Source organism: Lampetra planeri, chromosome 38, assembly GCF_965212315.1.
Source record: "Lampetra planeri chromosome 38, kcLamPlan1.2.h2, whole genome shotgun sequence".
Classification (NCBI taxonomy): Eukaryota; Metazoa; Chordata; class Hyperoartia; order Petromyzontiformes; family Petromyzontidae; genus Lampetra; species Lampetra planeri.
In genome coordinates, this window is record NC_136144.1 from 7,616,435 (window position 1) to 7,637,125 (window position 20,691).

General features: G+C 40.0%; 1 protein-coding gene across 1 annotated transcript; it reads right to left on the minus strand.

The window, feature by feature from the left end:
* Window positions 1–325: 325 nt before the first annotated feature.
* Window positions 326–19,326, minus strand: LOC144731266 (protein SET-like). Its single transcript, XM_078612307.1, has 11 exons — window positions 18,980–19,326; window positions 14,267–14,419; window positions 13,608–13,787; window positions 12,311–12,388; window positions 11,135–11,246; window positions 9,770–9,930; window positions 8,189–8,274; window positions 7,683–7,789; window positions 6,897–6,950; window positions 6,067–6,248; window positions 326–5,550 (listed from the first exon to the last, which is right to left on the minus strand). Exons 1-10 carry the CDS (start codon window positions 19,061–19,063, stop codon window positions 6,088–6,090), a joined length of 1,176 nt encoding a protein of 391 aa, XP_078468433.1. The 5' UTR covers window positions 19,064–19,326; the 3' UTR covers window positions 326–5,550; window positions 6,067–6,087.
* Between the last annotated feature and the right edge of the window lie 1,365 nt (window positions 19,327–20,691).

The window sequence follows — 20,691 nt, forward strand, 5'->3', positions numbered from 1 at the left end:
CAACTGCTGCATCACCAATTGAGTTGTGGGGGTGGATTGTTCGATGGTATAAAATACCTGAAATTCTCGGAATATTAAATATTAACTTTCGAAACCACTCGTGTGGATCTGTATCACCGTCTGTTTCGTAAATGTGAATTCTAAAACATTTCCGGCACAGTAGTCAACCTCAGCATAATACTCCTCTGGAAAAAAAATGTAGATCCATTAGCTCCAACCCTAAAACAGGACCCGAAACATTCACAGGCTGTTCTAGACAATCAACCGATGCCTGACGCTAATGACGCCGGTTAGCAACAAAAAAAATGCACAAGTGGCACTGCAGCATGATTAAAAGCAAAACCAAACATTTGCTTGAATTGTTTAATGTGAACTTAGTCAAAGAACACCCGCCCCCCCCTTCCTAAAAGATGCACAACTTTCATATAATAATTTATTTACAAAAATCCCATTCATGTCAATCAGTGGACACCAAACTTCCACCAGAAGCCTCCAACTGTAAATGCCAACGCGCTGCTTTAGCCAACGATGTGTGCTGCCGTTGTAATTTTCTAACCACTCTGTTGCCACACTGAATACACGATGTCCCATGGAGAAGGCTGTATGCACCAAAACAAATTCCAGAAGTCAACCCGCGGGGCGACATTACGGCGAGACTTTCAGGCTAACAATGTGTTTGTTTAACACGTAGGCTTTCGCGACCAAATATCATCCATAATAGTATTATGGGAAACAAGGTTTGCTGCACCCTATACACAAGCATAGCCAGCACTCCTACAAGGTGTCAAATGCGATGAGCACAGAGAGCAAACGAAGAATTCGATGTTATTTACAACGGAAACATCTAGCGGCTTTAATTAACAAAAACATTTCTCTGAAAAGGTAAACTGTATAAAGTATACTTTAAATAAAGTTTACACGATTGGAATTACCGGTAAATATATCAAATACTAAATATAAAACGACTTTGAGGTGTATTAAATAATATCAATGAAAACCCCGAATTAAAAGGAGTTAAATAAAACTGCATGATGCTGCAATGTTAAAATACAATGTTTGTATGTAATAACGCTAACATTTGATATTTAATCTTAAATTTAAGAGCACGTGGCAAGGGATAATAACAGGTCATTGCTGGCCAACTACACACAACTGATCTGTACACTTATCTTATCAAAGCTACGCAATTACATAAAAAAAATACATTACTTTGCTGCATTTTTCACAATTATTTACCCAACTTTTTTTTTCTATCCACGTCATGCCATGACAGAAGATTTTTCTGTTCGAAGTCCTCGCAGAATCCAATGGCATGAGCCTCATGGTGAGAGGACTGCCCTCCGGAAGGGTGGCAGCACAGAGCCGAGGTCCTTTATTCTGCCAATTAGGTGGTGGCACCTTCCAAACACCTCTTGAGGGACGTGATAAAACATTTTCGAGTATCCCGAGACGCAATAGACTAGAAGTTCTCATAAATAAGCAACACATGCTTATATTACAGTGGTGGGAGATAAAGGTGGACAACTTCTGATATAACCACACTATGAATATAAGCGCGGCTTACTTCTACTGCACTACAAATTAACTGAACTCATTTTAATACCAGATGCGCGAGGAACTACAGAAAAGCGAGAGGGAAGATACGTTTGGAGAGCCGGCACCAACTATTGCCCAACCTCTGTGGTTCTCTATATATTAAGGTGTTTTCTTGAGAACAAGTGTTTATACGTGTGGGAGGAAACCGGAGCTACCGGAGAATACCCATACGTGCGAGGGGGGGGGGGGTAGCAACACTATCCCGTGTAGATGGTAACAGATGGACATTAATCCACTTGCTGCTCCTGGCAGGCCTAGGTGTTGTAGCCTCGACGCCCAGGGAGTCTCATATTTGTGCGATCCAAAATCGCCTCCACAGTGCTGGATTGGAGATGTACAACGACCATCAACTTATCACACTTTAGTACTCGGCTGAGTAGGTGGATAAAACTTGTGTCAAGTCCAGAATGTCACAAGTGCTGGCTCGGTGCAGACTTGACTTTAGCCTCCTGAACCATCTAGCGACTTGCGCAAGGAGCAACGTTGAGATTCCAAACAGATAAAATTAAACTGAATGTGTAGTAAATCTAATTATAACACCCATCATATTAATGTAGCTTTGCATTAACTACTTTTGCTTAATCCTGGGCAGATTTACTACATAAATGTTAAATATTCCTAAATCTACACTTCACATCAACGTGCAATTTAGATGAACGCTGTCGTTTCTACGTTTTGGTAATCATATTTAGTTAGCACCACAAGCCTAGTAATGCAGCTCAATGAAATGTGGTCGCTTAAAAAAATGACCATTGCAGGAACGTTCAAACTGCTTTGGCTAAGCCAACAAGTCACTCCGCAACGTCACAACTAGCTGTGGAAACATTTTAGTTAAGCGAAGGCTAAAGAAAACTCAGAATTTTTTTTAGCCTGTAGGGTTGAGAAGTTTAAAACAGATGAAAACAAGTGACGGGTAGCACACATTTGCTATATGCCATTGATCCACCCACACTGTATATCTGTGAAAAAAAGCTTCATAGCTCATCGAATTCCCCCAGTCAAAATAACGCTTCTGATTGAATGTTCTTGTCATTATAGTGCTTAAATGACTCGGTAAGTCAAAGCAACTTACATCTCTTCTCAACTCAACCATTCCATTATAGCAGTCAAGCCTAGGGGACAGCTAGTGGCCATTGTCGCTACATAGAACAAGCCATAAATCAGCGCCAGCCTGCAAATTGGTATCGTCTGCCAACAGGAAGTATATGTCAATGTGATTTTTCCCGAAGTTATTTGCAGGTATTTTCTCCTTTAAAATTTTGACAGTGATTGCAGCACGCATGGCTTAACTCTATTTTGAATAAGATCACGTGATTTTTAACGCCCACTGTGAAGCAGACAGCACACGCATCTTTGGTGAATACATCCAAGCGCTCAACCAATTGCCAACCGGGGCTTAAACAACCTCTGCAAGTTGCAGCAAAATGTGAAATTAAAATTAACTGTACATTCCTGTCTACAGCTTTTAAACAAAGTTAAATTACGATTCGCGGCATCTGTAGCAAAGCTGAGTCAGCCACTGGAATCAACGTTTAGCTCCTGCACTTGGTCGACAACATGTACTGCTTTTTGTTACCAACTTTAGCCTGAATTGGTAGCAGGGGACAAAGAATGTTTTACGGGGGTGATAAAAAAAGTCCACTATGTGACAGAGATTGCTGCTTCAACAAAGGACGAATATTCCGTTAGAAGTACGCGACTTATAAATGGTTAACAAATGTTAAACTGATGTATTAACTATTATAGATACATTTTTTATTCTAAACTGAAAAATGTAGCATAAAAAAACCCAAGAGAAATCTAGATAAAATACTAAAACTTTCAAATGGATTCCCACAATTGCCTCCAGGCTACCAGCACATGCTTCGACGGTTAAATAACCACTTGTGAAGCTGCGTTGCAAACAAGTAGGAACACGACGGTTCATTTGGGTGGGAATTAAAATCGTGCATTACAGATGACCGATGTCCAATGCAATTCAAGGGGGCTATTCACGTCACTACTAAAGCCATGGGAATTGTCTGTGACCCCACGTAATTCAATGACTGTTGCAAAAGTCCAGTAAGCATCCATTTACTAAAAATGTTTAACAAATATTCGTGTAATTGCTTGAATGGAAACGTTCGGTTCAAATACAATATGAAATGAACATATAAATTGTAAAATTTAAAGTCCAAAAATATTTTACAAAGAATACAATTATCCCCTCTAAAGATACCTTTTATTGGACTAATTATTCAATTGTGTACCCTAGGATGAATCATTTTTGATAGCATATTTATGTTTCAAATAATGATATGCTTAAAGGAGCACGAAAACCATGTAGTTTAGCACAACTAACAAATCTGCCTTGAATGCCTTTGCTGTGATTGCAAACAATGCACAATGAAGAAAAGCAGAGGGGAAAAGCATCTAATACAAATTACTATTTTATAACACTCATAATTTATACCACTGGCATTATGAACAAGAGGGGAAAAATATATGCTTGCTTATTTTCAATTATTTAATTCAACTACACCAACAATTTCTGAGTCTCTTTAAACGTTGTTGAGATAGCGATTTTCCACTATAGTTCTGTGCACAATAAGCCAAAGGACACACACCACTTGAGTAGGCATAACGTGCCAGTATCATAATTTGTCAATCCCCCCTCCCGCACCTCTGATTAGCACGGTTTACTACATGCGGTGCGAAAGACATTAAACATACATACATTTTGCTAACATTTTCAAACAGTGGTCTAAATAACAGTTGACCCATTATCTGTGATGTGTTGCACCAAACTACACATTGTTTCCGTGTCGGCTGGTGGTCAGTAAATCAATCAATTTCTAATTACACCACAAGGCAGAGGGCCCACTGCTGATGTAGACACTTGCACGTTCGCTTGACTTCTGGACTACAGCAGGAGCAAATGCTTCACGCTACTGTGGCACAGTATGGTGCAAAACAATACTATGCATACTCTTTGGTTCTTTCGGTAAAGTTACGTAGGTAAAACATTAAATTAATCACGTTTCGATCGCAAAACAAGAAGTCGTCCTCAGGCGGAAAAAATATAATCCAGTAGTTGGCTGCTTGTGTTGCGATCGAAACGTCGTGATTTACTTTATTTTATACCTACGTGACTTTACCGAAAGAACCAAAGAGTATGGATTCCTGTAGTCACGAAAGCTTCAAATCAATACTATGCATGGTACATTTACATTTCATAAAAATTACTTTGGAAGAATATTTGGTAAAATAAAAGTTGCAAATGGAGACAGATGGCAGACCTTGAGATAATTAACTAAATTACATCTCAACCAATTGGGTTTTAAGTGTCATTCCACTTAATTAAAATTTTATAGTTTTGAGATCTCTACATACCAATAAGCTGCCAAACTAGGCAAAAATCTGCCTAACTCAGATGCTAACCACCATATTCTCCATGATAAAATTCTACTTTTGATGGTGGAACACAATTCTAAACTTTCAAAATTTTTATAAAAAGACTGGCATCTGTAATGATACACAAACGTAAACATCAAGAGCTAATACAACAAAATACAAAGGTGATCCTTGCTTAAAAAGGGCCACACATTGGAAAGCTACTTTTATCGAAATACTCTTTATATACACACACACACTAGCTTGGCTATCACAAACCCTAGTGATAAAACGGTAAAAAAATGAAAAGAGCTTTTTCACTTTTATACGATTTTACAAAAATAAACTTTGAATGGTATTACTTGGAAAGTGATGTATAACAGCAAAATATGCATTTTAATCTACAATTTACTTTTTTACATTAACATTTTTTTGCGTCTGATGGTTTGACGTCAACCTTGATTTCACGTCAACAAAGAAGGTCGCCATATCACGCTGGTTCATAGGTAGAAGTGCAGTGGAGGAAACGAGTGAAGGATTCCATTGCTGAAAACACTTTAATTTTCGCACCGATGAAGACAGCTGTTGGGGTAAAAGGAGACAAAGTGTATGTCAGTGTTATGCAAGGTAAAGAGATATGCAACCCAAACAACATATCTGTTTCGATTTAAAGCTTTCGTGACGGTAAAGACAGACCTGTTCTTCACCTGAGGACGGCTGCTTGCATTGTGGCCGAAACGTCGTGAGAATTATTTTATTATGTTTTATTTTTATTATTTCCCTTCTACGTGACTTCACCGAAAGAACCAAGAAGATGTTAAAACATTTTTTTAAGCACCCTTTATTGTGACCACCCAGGTTTAACCTACAACCAGATGTGATGAGACTGGGTGCATTCTGGATAATTTGCAATGCAAATGGTAGCTTTCTGAAATGTTTTGGGAAAGGAAACATAGGTATATGAAAGCACAAGAAGAACCCCTAGGCTAAAATACCAACAAGCAGCTCTTGAGCAAAAGCCTTCAACTCAACTAATCACGACTGTGAACAAGTCTAATGCACGGTTAATAAAGTTATAGCTCTCTGCGTGATACGTACATGGGTGTGTCCAGCCGACGTCTATCCGTCCTCTTCCTCCTCCTCCTCTTCCCCTGGATTATCATTGTCTGCCGCGCCATCATCTTCATCAAAGTCATCGTCGTCGTCTTCGTCGTCATCATCGTCGTCATCGTCTCCCTCCAGCACTTCCACATGACCCTCGTCTCCTTTGTCATCATCGTCTAAAGAGACACAAGTGATCATTTTTAGAGGAGCACAATTATTGCGCTGCTTTTCAGGGTTGTGCTGTGCAGCTCTCCTGATGTTTTTGATCGTTCCGCATGATGTTATATGCCATCATAATCAACATGATAATTTACATACCATTATTGAATTTCTGGTGGAATAACGTTCTGGTTACTTCTTGTTCAACAGAATGTGTCCAGGCACAAGGCAAATAGTGAAAGACATAACATTCAGTGTAATTGTTTTGCTCATGATTATGCTTGTTTTACCCAGAAAAAAGCCTCACTGGGTTTCACACCTTTTTCAGGAGGGTCTTGCCAAGTTTTTGGAGTTGCCAGCAAAGTTGCTACGTGTAATTACAATTGAGTAATTTGCAGGTAATATTTTACTTGGGTGTTTGGCCAAAACCAGTTACAGTGCATGAATTGTTTTGCTATGGGAAGAAAATAAAACACCAAGAGGAAATCCATGCATAACACAGGGGGAGAATATACAAATTCCACACAAATGCACCCAAGCAAAGAATCGAACCCAAGACCTTCTTGTCAAAGCACAAGTGTTCCAACTCTGCCACCCTGCTGCCCTCTTCACACATATATGTAAATGCTGCAGATAAAAACATACTTTGAGAATATGACTCTCACCTTCAATGAGCACTTCCCCATCATCTTCAACATCTTCAAACTCCAGGGCATCATCTGCTCACACAAGACACAGAAGACCAGCTTCTATATTAAACTTCCTGAGTATAAGGCTACATTTATGACACATTTGATCAGGATAACTATTCAGCCCATCACCCCCCTGCGGTTCGTTAAAGGAGTACTACTTTACAGTCAACAGTGGTTGTGTACCTGTGGAGACAGAACTGGCCCTTATCATTGGAATGTGGAATTTCCACCAACGGCTCAGAGCTAGTAAAGGAGATGAGCACTACTCTTTGGTTCTTTCGGTAAAGTCACGTAGGTATAAAATAAAATACATTAAATCACGACGTTTCGGGCGCAACACAAGCGTCCGTCATCAGGTGGGACAACCACAGCAATTGTTGCCGTGATTTAATTTATTTTCTACCTACGTGACTTTACCGAAAGAACCAAAGAGTATGGATCCCTACAGTCACGAAAACTTCAAATCTTGATTGAGATGAGCACTGCCCAATGCTCACTTGGGAGGCAGGCACTTTTGTCTTTGATTTTTCATTTTAAAGATATCAGAAGCAGATGCATAAAACTCGCTGCTCAAGCGCTTACATAAAAAAATATGAATGTCCAATGTAAAATAACACACCCATCACTGTCTGGTACATTGATTTAATCTGTGAAGTTGCCTGTGCATGTCACTGCTTAGTTTAGTTGGTTCAACAAGAGCATTGCCTTGCCGATTGTACCTACAGGCACAAGAGAGTGACTTTTCGGGCTTCGGCTTACCGTCATCATCATCAATCTCCTGCACGTCACCATCGCTGTCATCATCGTCGTCGTCGTCATCCTCATCGTCAATTATCACCACCGAGTCATCCACCGTCCCCTCTTCACTGAAAGGGAAAATATTTGCACCATCGTGACCATGTGGAAGCGAGTGTAGTGGTGAATGTTGCTTTTTTGTCAAGTTCACGGAACAGTTTCCGACAAACATTAACTTGTATGCATGCACGGAGTGATGATAATGAGTTACTTATCCAAGGAAGCCCTGCCGACACTCAAGAACCCTCTATAAGAGTCATGCATTGGGGTAGTTAATAAATTTATTTTTTGTATTTTTTCCCAATTATATTTTAACTGTGCTCATTAGCATTGTGTTATGTTTCATTGTCTTATTGTTGTGGTCTAATGATTAGCCAAAATGTATGACTTTTGTGGCCATAGTCATTGAATGGGCACCTGCAGATGACATGCTTTACAACGTAATTCGCTATGTATTGAACAGTGCTCACCTTTCGCTGTCAAGGCCATTCTCTCCATCATTGTCGGGCAAAAGGTAATATTGAAGGGGATTGGGCCACATGTCGTCCTTAAGAACCTGCCAGCAGAACACACACCGCCAAGGCCTCAATGCACACTTTAAAATTAAATCTTACTCAGCTTACCAGGTGACAACCTGGGTATTGCTGCATTGTGATCAGGTGCACAAATAACATTGGATGAGATGGACATTGATAAATAAAACATGATTCACTATGCTATTATTGTTTTTTTAATGGAGGATTGGACACACACACAAACACAAGTACTGCAAAAAACTGCAATGGCAGACAAAGCACTCTATTAAATGGCAAATGTTTATAGAAATTCACAACAATTATTTTTCAAGTTTCTCCAAAATTGAAGGTGTCACTGTTAATGGTGCTTTAAGACAATCTACCTGCAATCTATCTCCAGAAGAAGCACCATTGCCCAAAATATAACAATATTGTAAAATGTTTATGACACATAGCAGTTCTAATGATATGTAATCTGGTCTCTTTAATTTGTACTTCACAAAGATGGATGTACAGGAAAACCTTGGATTGCAAGCATAATTCGTTCGGGAAACGTGTTTGTAATCCAAAGCACTCGTATATCAGTTGTAACGCTCGGCAGACAAAGCGTATACGTACTACTCGTATTGCAAGACTTCACTCGTTTATCAAATTAATATTTATTTAAAATATTTTCTCATCTTGCAAAACACTCGCAGACCAAGTTACTCGCAATCCAAGGTTTTACTGTCATTTCTGAATGTGACTGGGTCCACATAGTGACAAAGCTCTCTTGTTTTTGGGACAAACGGCACTTCATTATGGTCAAGGAGTTTCACTGGAAACGATTTGATCAGATCTACAGATATGCTGTCAAGAAACAGCATATCTCATATTTGTTTAAATAAACTATATTTACAAATGTAAATCATCATGTTTTACTCTAACATAAATATTAATTGTGTACAAGTATAAAAACATGAAACATAAACATTTTATCTATAAGCTGTACCCGTAAAAAAATATTACGCGTCGTTTTAAAACAATATTAAACACATGTTGATAGCGTTTTGTTATAGCTTTAATAAATAAATATTTACACGTGTGCCTACATGCAAATGTGTTTTTTTTTATAAACGCAAAACTATTCACAGGTTGTGGTTATCTTCCTGGTAAAGAAGACCCACCACTGTAAATGGAAAGCGGTTTTCCTGCAGTTTCGCAATTAGACTGCCCTCTATGGACGCTACATAGTATTGAGAATTACACACTACTACTAGATCTGGCGGACTTTTTCAGGAGTGTTTTCCATATGCGAGGAAGTCACAGGGGAAAACACCCCCACACATACCATACAAAGAGACGAGACTCATTATACTGCATAGATGGCTTCACGAACCCACTTGCTGTGCTGCCACATATTGGCCACCTCATACCGCCCGCGGAACTTAAGCGTTTCGCAGAACGTTCTGTCCACTCTTGCCTCTGAAGCGCTGCAACTGCACACACGTTCCAAGACGCACGTCACCCACGGTGTCCATAGGCCACAATTCCTACCTCTGCGACCTCGTCCGAGGTCGGGTCATTGTGGTCACCGAACCACATGAAGAAGCTGCTGTGTCCGCGCTTACGGCCCTTGGTGTCGGCCGGAGGGTGCTGGCGTGTCAGTTCCATGCCCGCCTTCCACCGGATCGGCGTGCTCTGTGACACCGGCTTGCCTGTAGTGCCACGCGACATTCACGGTGAGCCAAGGTAGGGATCGTGTCGCCCTCCACTAACTTCACGGTTACTCAATGTAATTTGGAAAATGAATGATGCGTTCATTCAGATCGATTTTTACACTCGCCGACACACGTAAATGTATACATGTCACTGCAAGCTCTTGGTCGACAGCTAAGGACACCAGTTTCGGTGCATCTACAAGAGCTGCATCTTTTCTGGATGGTGTATTATTTAAAAAATTTATCTTTTAAGCTTCAAATTCATGTCAAACAGCCGTTGATATAAAGCATCGTTATTTCTAAAATAGAAATTACTTATTTGAGGGTTACCCCTTTATCAAATATATTTAACTCACCTGCTCTTTGGTTCTTTCGGTAAAGTCATGTAGTTAGATTATAAAATAAAACAAATCACGACGTTTCGATCGCAACACAAGCGGTCGTCATCGTGATTTGTTTAATTTTATTTTATTTCTAACTACGTGACTTTACCGAAAGAACCAAAGAGTATGTATTCCTGCAGTCACGAAAGCTTCAAATCAAGATTGAACTCACCTGCTCGCAAATGTACTCTGCATCCTTATGCTGACTGACATATTGCCTAGAATGGTCTATGACTTAGCAAGGAACTTTCTTGAAGAAACTTTAAAATAGCACCATCTTGTTAATGACGAAAAAGTACATTGAAAAAACATGCTTATTTCAATTGTTGTGTTACAACTAGCTTAAAGGTACAGGCAGGAGTGTGTCGTGCTGATTGTGCACATTTTTAATTACTTTACACAGCCTTTGATTCATGTCCACAGCATATTGAATCAAGGTGACCAACCGCACCGCCAGATATTGGTGTGGTGAATGGGGTGGAGTGGTGGCGTAGTGGTTAACGCACTGCGCCATGAAACTGGCGAGGGATACGTGAATCAGTCCTTGGCCCTCCCATTCACCAACCCTGCACTGACCAATGTGGTGAAGTATGGTCAAACCAACCTCTGTTCGAGCTCTCATAGATATGCCTTATAGTCAGCAGTGACTTGACAAAGGGTTGTAAAATACATCAAATAATTTTGCCAGCTGCCTAACAGTAATACTTGGTAAATACATCTGATTTAATAAAAAATATATTTTAATGAAAATGTAGCTAAATATGGCAGTTAAATGAGGAAACTGTCAAAAAATTTGGTGTAAGTAAACCTGAACTTGCCTGCTGATCCAAGGTGGAACTCTTTTGTGACGATGTCATTTTCAAAGTAAGGGTTTTCAGCAAAGTGTAATTTTATTCTGTATCCAGACTTGATATCCTCAAACTCCTCCACCTGAAAAAGGTTGAGAACTGCATTACCCTCACCTTCTCAAAACAGCATTAAGACAAGGGTCTGTATAATCTCCAGAAATCACTTAACATTAAAGCTCATTAGCCAACAGCCATTCTAGACCATGTTTTTCCAACAGCATTTGGCCAGATAAGCAACATTTGCTGAGTTACCAAGGCGTTATAGGGACGCAATCATGTTGCTTTTAGTATTTGTGTATCAGGCCATACCCTGGGACTTTTTTGCCAGGATCAAAGTACAGTATAAAAAAATGATAAATTTAACCATTGTCTGGCAATAAAACAAGTTTTAAGATGTTCAAACACTAAATAGAAACCTTTTGCAAGGAATCATGTCTGCATTAACCACACGTACTTGTGGTGAACATGCCAACAAACAAACATGCTCTGATAATATGTGCATTGTCCTTAAAGGCCCTAAAGAAGAGACAGCCTTATTTAGGGCCTCGTCTCATCAGTGTCTGTATCCAGACTTGATATGTCTGGTGAAACTAGGACTTAAAGAAGGCTGTCTCTGGTGTACGCCAATCAGTTTCAAGGACAATGCACATATTATCGGAGCATGATTGTTTGCAAGTTTACCTTAAGTACGTGTTGTTAATGCAGACATGATTCCTTGCAAAAGGTTTCTGTTTGGTGTTTGAACATCTTAACACCTGTTTTATTGCCAGAAAGGATAAAACCTATTGTTATTTTTTCATAGGCCATACCCTGCTAATATGACACGAAGTAAAAACCGGGCCAATTGGTTGGGAAGGCCTAATGGTTGATGTCATTTAATGTAATTTTAATTAAGTGACTAAACGTTGGCACCCCGTGATGTATTATCTCATTACCCACAATACACCAAGATAGCTCATGAGGATTTAAAAATACAATCATCTTAATAAAAGTCACGTGCTTAAAATGGTGAAAACTTGGCAATTAGTGTTGCTAATTTTCATAATCTATAATATATTTTTCAGGGCTGCTAATCCATCCTTCTTAGCCCACACATGCACTGAACATTGACGTTGAAAGCAATACCCATCAGACAGGAAAAAGTACCTCAAGCTTCGTCATGTGATGGAAAGCCTCTTCATCAGTCTCATCGATCAATGGGGAGATCTGCGGGTGATTTAGAAACTTGGAAGAGTTAAGGAAGCTAAAAAGCAATGGAAATCCATGTTGAATTTAGTGCAACGTGTGATTACGACACCTATGGCATACATGCACAGCACTTATGTCAATCTGCTTCTCGCCGAGGGTCCCATCATTGTTGGGGTTGTGGGGGGTTATTTGGCCACACTTCACCCTGGTGGTCAGTGTGGGTTGAAGGTAGGAAGCACACACATATTGAAACAAAACATTTTGCTGCATTACCCTCTTGCTTCTTACAACATATCCTTTTGTCTTAGCTATGTTCAATATATGCATCCATACAAAAGAAGCAGTGCTTTTGTCTCAGAAAATTGACCAAACAAGTGTATTGATCTAAGCAGTCAATGATTGAGCTTAATTAGTGTTAGCATCTTTGCCAAATTTGTCTGCTGTTATCAAGTTTCAGTTTTATTAGTAAACTTTAAGGATAGCCAGTATAATATATAACTTCAGAATGAATCTCTAATATATTATAGCACAAATCCAGATTTACATTCAGCTCTACATGCAATGAAATAAACAAATACAATGTTTGTGAGCCATTCTTGATTTGAAGCAGGAAGACTACTGTCATAGGAGACTGCTGTCCTCCTACGACAGCAGTCCACCTGCTGTTTGTTTCACACCTGATGACGGTTGCTTGTGTTGCGATCGAAACATCGTGATCTATTATTTTTTCTACCTACGTGACTTTACCGAAAGAACCAAAGAGTTTGTGAGCCATGTTCTAGAATGTTACAAACTCATCAGTCTGGATCACTTCCCGAGCCTCCAAAGCCAACACTCTTCACAATTTCATGGGATGTTTCTCCTAAAAATATGACTGCCAGGTTTAAATAACTTGTGGCCTAATGTCCGATGCTAAGGCAATTTAACTTGACAAGTGTGGCACTGAAAAGCAGACCTGAGTTTAATTGCAACTGAAGAGTCGGCTTAACACATCACCAATCCAGGGCTGATAAATTCCTTCTTTGAGGAAACCCACCTAGAGTTGGTCTGTGAAATGACTTCGATAACCTCCCCCTCCACCAAGAATGGCAAATTTCCAACACTGGCTCAGGATTGTAAATGGAGATTTGTGCCACCCCTCACTCATTTGATTTGAGTGAGGGATACTTTGCAATGCTTGGCTGGCATGTATAAGCATACTTACAATACGCTTCCCCTGCAAACAAAACGAACGTTAAAGGTCACTGAAGGATACGGCAGTGAGCCAGAAGTTGGGGATCTTGCGAATGAGCTCGCTCCGCTGCTCCAGGTGTGGCTTACGCAGGCGATTGTACTTCTGCTCCACGCGCAGGATCTCCTCGCTCGCCTGCTCGTTGAGAGCATCGATTTCATTCTGGCAGGCGTCGATCTCCTCCAGAGCCTTTTGCGTTTGACCCTACCGGATGGGGCACAAGGGGCGACCACAGTGGTGAGCGTGGTAGTGCGGTGCTCTTCACATACAGCCTTAAATTGTGGCGAGTCTGTAATTTATCGTTTTACCGTCTAATGCTGTATTTTGTCTCATCTGTACGGTTTATTTTAGAACCGTCTTATTGAACTGTTTTGTCTATTGTGTCTTTTGAGCGTCCACGTTGTACATATTGTCCCATTTTATCCGTCTCTTTCTCTCTCCAAAACATTTCTCGTTTCACTGTGTCACATCAGTCCAAGCTTTAACACAACATTTGCGTATCAATAATAATGTATTATTCTTGGGAATGTAAATCCATGCATGGGTTAAGAATACATTTTCATCATTGTATTAATGCATTGTTTTGACCCTAACAAAATGGGGATAAGCACCGCCCCAGGAACCTAGTTTAAATTGACATTTTGAGAGGGGCAAATGCTTTGCCAAGTGACACTTCACCTTACCTGTGTGCTGGAAGACATAATGGGTTCTTGAACAGCAGGGACAGGAGCCTGGGTGCTAGGGAGTGTGGTTGGGATGCTGGGTGCAGTACTCTTGGCATCTGCGACTTCACCCTCATTGCTGGTGGCAGAGGTCAGGACCTTATCGGTTGGTCCCTGGAACAGTTAGGAATTGCAATCAGTTCATCAGTCAACAGGTGTTATCAATGTGTATAGCATTTCATCAGATTACATTAACAGCCTCAGCTATTGTTTGAAAATAAAAAAACAAAACTGCTTGACATGCATATCTTTCAAAGATGTTAATCTAAAGGAGAGACTTGTACTTTTGGGTTCTTTTCTCAAAACTCAGCAATGAAAAAAATTGTAATCAGAGTACACAATAAAAAAAGTGTTTTAACAAAGACATGCAAGTATTGCCCGTTTAAATAGAGGATATATTTTGGCAAGTGATTTAAGTGCACACAAAGTGAAAAAAATATCTCAAACATACTAGGCACATTTAAGTACTTTGTAGTGCACTAAACGTTCTGAAGAAATTATTTTTTTTGGAAATACGTACATTTAAAGCATGTTTAAGAATGCTATTTGTGCATTCATAGTCGGAGAGAATAGCATTTTGTTTAGCCTTAAAACAAAAATTTCACATGTTTCTTAATTTAATGTGCATATATGAAACAGCAATTTCAGATTTGATAATAAAATACAAGATGATTAATAATTGGGGTTATCAGTGACCCCACACATCACGCGGTAAGACCATTTACTCTGCGTTATCGTCACTTGTAGCACACCACAACATTTACAGTTTTCCTGGAAAATATGTCACGGCTAATCATCTTCTAAGGCAAATAACTTTAAAAATATAACCGTACAATTTAACGTACATTTTGTGAAAAAGTAAAATACATATCCTCCACGCTCACCGCTACCCACCTCACCCCGTCTCATGCCACTCTAATCCCCTCTACACATCCTCTTCTCCGGCTACCACGGCTTTCAGTCAGACACCTCAGCCAACTTTCATTTAGTGGGAGATAGCTCAATTCTCCTGTTGCTCCCATGGTCTGGGACTGTATTCCCACACGTGTCCATGCTTTGCCACCTTCTGTTCATGCCTCGGCTTAAGACCTTCCTTTTTACCTCTGTCCATGACTGACTGCCTCTATAAAATATATCATTGTTTTGTATAGTGTTGTGAGGTGTGTACACATTTTGAGGCTATATACATCCAAAGTGAAATTATTTGATTAGGAAAAACATAACTAGATTGTCTGCCAACAAATCTAGAATAGAATCCACAACATTTATATTCCTCCACATTAATGACTGAACGCCATTAACAGATGCGTCGATTACATTGGGTTTTTACTTTTTGACAGTTACAATCACTTTGAGTAAATAATGCAGGCTTCCCTAAAATAACTGCAAGACAAAGATAAAAGAACCTCTATTGTTTACACTGGACATACAGACATAATTTCAATAACATCCGATGCTGTGTGTGATTGACGAATATTTAATTATTCATTTAAGTCAAGATAGGTTACTGATTGAGCCCAGGAGATAACGTTCGGAAAGTAAACTTTGTTGTAATTTGCGACTAATAAATTGCAGATTTTAATCTAAAATGAACAGTAAAAAGGAAGGATATAGCCATTACAAAGGTGTACATATTTGCACAAAGCAAGTTCATATGACAATCATTACAAAGGTATTAAAATGTGCATCTCTAATTTTTTTGTATCATGTCATTGAAGATATTGTGCATTATTATGGTGATAAAGTGTATATCAATAACCCACACTACACAAATACAGTTAGTGCAGATATCAAATTTTCACTGACATTTATATACTGTACTCTATATCTGTGGGTACTAACACAGATACATAATACAAGGATATTACAAAGAAATGCATCTGCAATTTAAGTTCCATTAGTAATAAAATGTATTCCAAGTGGCACTGCAACACCATCACATACAATACACCTCCGATTAGCACGGTTGGCTATGTACGCATGTGAAAGAGGTTCAACATACATACAGACAACATACTCTTATATCGCAATAAATAAATCATTGGTGATGAAGGCTTGCCCATGCTGTATGGGGTTGTGGAGGTTACTTGATCATACTACACCACCATGGTCAGTACAGGTTGGTGAAAGTGGGGAGCATATATGCACAGTAATACAATGCCCTCTTTGGCCCACCACTGAGCCACATACATTTTACTATTTACGATTTGTATAAGCAGCGGGGGGGGGGATCTAGTAAAACTCGAGATTGATGTTAGCCGTGACTATAAATACTAGCTTAAGTTAATATTATGGCACACAAACCACAGTGCTACCGTTCCACCACATATTACAATATAATTCTTATCACCTTTGTGTGCTGCATACACCATGTTCATTTTGCAAAGATTTGGATAAATATTGAAACCGTCTTTTAATAACACACAAACCAGTTCAGATGAAATCACAACTATATTCAACAGCAAGCCCAAACCAAATTACAGTGATGAGGCATTTGTATCTGAGAGAAGATTATGAGGGCAACCAATGCACATTGCAGCTCACAACCAGTCTTGGCAAACAATGCCAAAAGATGCAGAATTGATTCGCGTGCCAAGTCATCAGTGTCTCGAGTTGACCAGGTGACGTAGAGGTCAGAGCGCTGTGCTGACATCACTGAGATCTTGGATTTGAATGTTGATAGCTGCCTGTAATTAAAATGGGTGTTCAATTGTGCAGGGTATGGTGAGGCCAGTTATCAATAAATGAACAAAAGAACCCATTACATTAAATAAAAATGTGTTCATGAAAAATGATCGGCCAAACCGTCATGTGACAAACATTACTCTCTGAAGCAGAGCAGGTGGCAAATTGCTGCACATTGATGGATCAGAAGTCACTTGAGATCTCCATGGCAGTCTTGTGATATCTCCTTCAAAGGGGTTAGATTACTTCGTGACATATCCGAAGAAAAACATGCCTGGAAAATCTGATTTTTAAAGCGTAATGGAGCCTAACCGATTCATTGAATAGGTGGTCACGTAGTTGTATAAATAACAAAGTAGAAAAAAGTCCAAATCTATAATTGCTCAAAAAAGTAATGTGGCATAGCAACCATACCCCAAAGCCAGTGGTGGACAATCGACATTCCCATAGCAGGGGCCAAAAACAATACACTACTTGGTTAAAATTAAGTTCATTGGTCGACGCCGGGGTCTGTAGGGTTGATATACCACTTCGTGGGAAGGCTGAAGCTGTCATGAGATAGCGGTTATGACTTTCAAATAACTTTAGTGGGTCAAACATGAACACACCTGAGCATTTTCCAAAAATAACCAGAAAAATACCAAAGGATTGCATCTACTGGGAATAAAAAAGGACCATATTTACTGCACGTGCTACGATTAGAAAAAAAACTGTCCTGTCACATCGAAAATATTCCTCTATAGGAGCCGATTAGTGCCGCTAAGAAACTTGCAGTTCTGGATAAATATCATTTGCTGGGAGTTTTAAAAGTGGTAGGCCTGGGGTATGGACGCGGATTGTATGAAATTATGTGGGGGCCTTAGGTCCATACCACTATCAACATATTACGTCCGGCTATAGGAATATGGAATTTCCGACCGCCATAGTAATGTGGAATTTCCAAATTAGCTCTGGGACGCTGACAGGAATGAGAGCAGTCCCGCTGCTTTTTTTTTTCTCCAATCGTAGATACGATTTTTATTTTACCAGGTAAGGCCCACTGAGCTATACAGCTATTTATCAGAAACGACCTGGCTATCACAAATGATAAGCTCACAAAGTAGCTTATGTGTGGAAATTTAAAGCAGCCAAATACTCTAAACGCATGTTTCTAAATGCGCAACCAGGCGGAGAACATGAAATTTGCAAATATACAGGCGTCATGGGGTCGAACCCATGCCCTTCTGTACACCAAGCGAGGTCATTAACATCTCGCCACTCGAATGTTGACAATTAAAACTTCTAGAAATGGAGATAAAATATCAACACAAGTTAACAAGGAAACATCTTACTAAAATGTGCGCTAAGGAAGCGCGGACAAATGCATGCTCAGAATGACATCCAAAGACATGAATTGGGGCCACGTGGATTAGAGAACACGCACGTGTTGATGACATCCTTCAAACTAATAAGAAACGAGAGTGTGGGCTTAGGCAACACGGCATGTGGCACGACACTAGACGGGGATTGCAAGCTCGTGGATCCGACGGTAAAAAAAAAAATTAGAACATCAACCGCGGGAGATGGAGCGATTAAGTAATCTCGCGTGCAGGTACTTGAGGGGGATTGTCAGTCAACATCGCAGAACTTGCAACGCTTAGCGACGGCTTTTGGGATGACGGGGGGGGGGGGGGGTGGATGGAGGCCCTCATCCAGCAGTGGAATGATCGTGTCTGATGCTGCTGACGATGAGCGAACAAGGCAAACCAACACGTGGGGGGGGGGGGGTAACCCACCGTACTTTTTTTTACTTCCCCCTACCCCAACGCAACACACACAGACGCACGGTTTGTAACCAACAAAGGAGGCGATCGTGGGCCTACACGTGAGTGGCGATCCGATGTGGCACGCCCGCCCGCCCGCCTCTACGTCCACTCGTGGTGGTGGTGGTAATTATCATTCATAGATTTGAAGATAACGGGGCAGAGAGAAATAAACTCATCCACTCACGTTGTCTCCCTCGCCGCCTTCTGTTCCCGCCTCCGTCCTGCGCACCTTGGCAGGCGGGCCCTGTTGCATCGCCGCCTCGCTCATCCTCCTCCTCAAGCCTCCTCTTATAACGATCACTTTTACTTGTTTTTTGTAATTTTTATTTTAAAAACCTCCTCCTTCCCACACAAACACACCGCGCCCACGCACCCAATGTTTTTTCTCTCACTTATTTATATATATGGGGGTAGGGGAATTGTCACGAACGGCTTTAATAATAATTAAAACGATGTTTAAACGAGCTCCAGTCGAGTTGCGACAGCGAGGCCTCGCAACCGAGGGCGGCCAAACTTTCTTCCTGCTGGCGCGCGCGCGCGCCTCCCGTTTCGTAACGCCGCTTCCGATTGGTCGAGGCGACGCCGAACCATTGACTCCTCCCCCACCCGCCCGACGGACCAATGGGAAGCACGCGCGCGCTCTCTCTCTCCATCTCATGCCTTGGCGCGCTTTTGGTTATTGTTGTTGTACACATAATTGTTCTATTTTAGCCCCGCCCATCCCCCAATACGTTCCATTCATTGGCTACCACATTCAGATAAGTCCCTCCCCTCCCTTAACTTGTATTTAAGAGCTTGTCTCTTGGAATTTTGCCTCACTTGATAGAATACGAATTTTAGCTGTGACAGTCCCACCTGATGACGGAGACTTGTGTTGCCTCCGAAACGTCGATATTTATTATTTTCTATTAGTATTTCTATTATTTTATTATTTATTTTTACCTACGTGGCTTTACCGAAAAAACTTAAGAGTATGAATTCTTGCAATCACGAAAGCTTCAAATCTATAATTAAATTGTTGTTGTCGCTTCAAATAACGCGGGAAAAATGAGGATAATTACACATGTTCTTGCTTCGCGTTTGTGTGGAACGTTTCGTATGAGTATTGCAACGAGATACGCGAGATCGTATAGGGAAGGCAGCGTTGCCTGTTCATTTTGACTTGCATCCCACTGGGATTTTTGTACACAGCGTTGGTGTACGGTGCTTTTTCTGCAATATTTTGCTGTCTTTTCTTGATTTTCTGTTTGCACAGTCACTTTAAGATGTTTTCTTGTTCATGTTTTTTGTTTGTTGCGGTTGCACCCGATTCAAGAGCCGAATTGCTCACAGGGCTATACCTAATAAATGAACTTGAACTTCGTTTTTTTATTCAACCGTATGCTTTTGCATCGAGGTCCCTTTGGTTCCCACAGTAACAAATGGCCAATATTTATTTGAATTTTAAAAAAAAATTTTTATTTAATTGAACATTATTGAAGGTATATTTGTTATTAAGTCATCCATTCAATGTAATGGTGTCGCTTAATGTTTATTGTGTAAATAATATTTGAATGTTTTACGTATTCTTGGTTCTTTTCGTAAAGTCACGTAGATATAAAATAAAAATAATAAAATGAAAAATAATAAATGGATAATAAAGCCAAAAACACAATAAAAATGTAACTAGTCAAATAAAATAAAAAAATTCATTGAAAATAAAAGCAAAAGTTACCTAACAAGTGGAATATTTTAAAGTGCACAAAATGTCCTTTACTTGTTACAATAAAGGACATGTAATACTAATTTGAAATCATATTACTGTATATTCCCTCAAATAAACACCCCAAACTGCTGTGGCATCATCCCGGCATCGGTTTTCTTGAAGTGTCGCAACGTCTCATTGCAAAACGCACT

Excerpts from the sequence above, each read along its gene's own strand:
- LOC144731266 (XM_078612307.1), bottom strand. The coding sequence starts at position 19,063 with ATGAGCGAGGCGGCGATGCAACAGGGCCCGCCTGCCAAGGTGCGCAGG. Across the intron at positions 14,420-18,979 it reads AAGGCGGCGAGGGAGACAAC|GGACCAACCGATAAGGTCCT; the intron begins GTGAGTGGATGA and ends TAACTGTTCCAG. Across the intron at positions 11,247-12,310 it reads ATCACATGACGAAGCTTGAG|GTGGAGGAGTTTGAGGATAT; the intron begins GTACTTTTTCCT and ends AACCTTTTTCAG.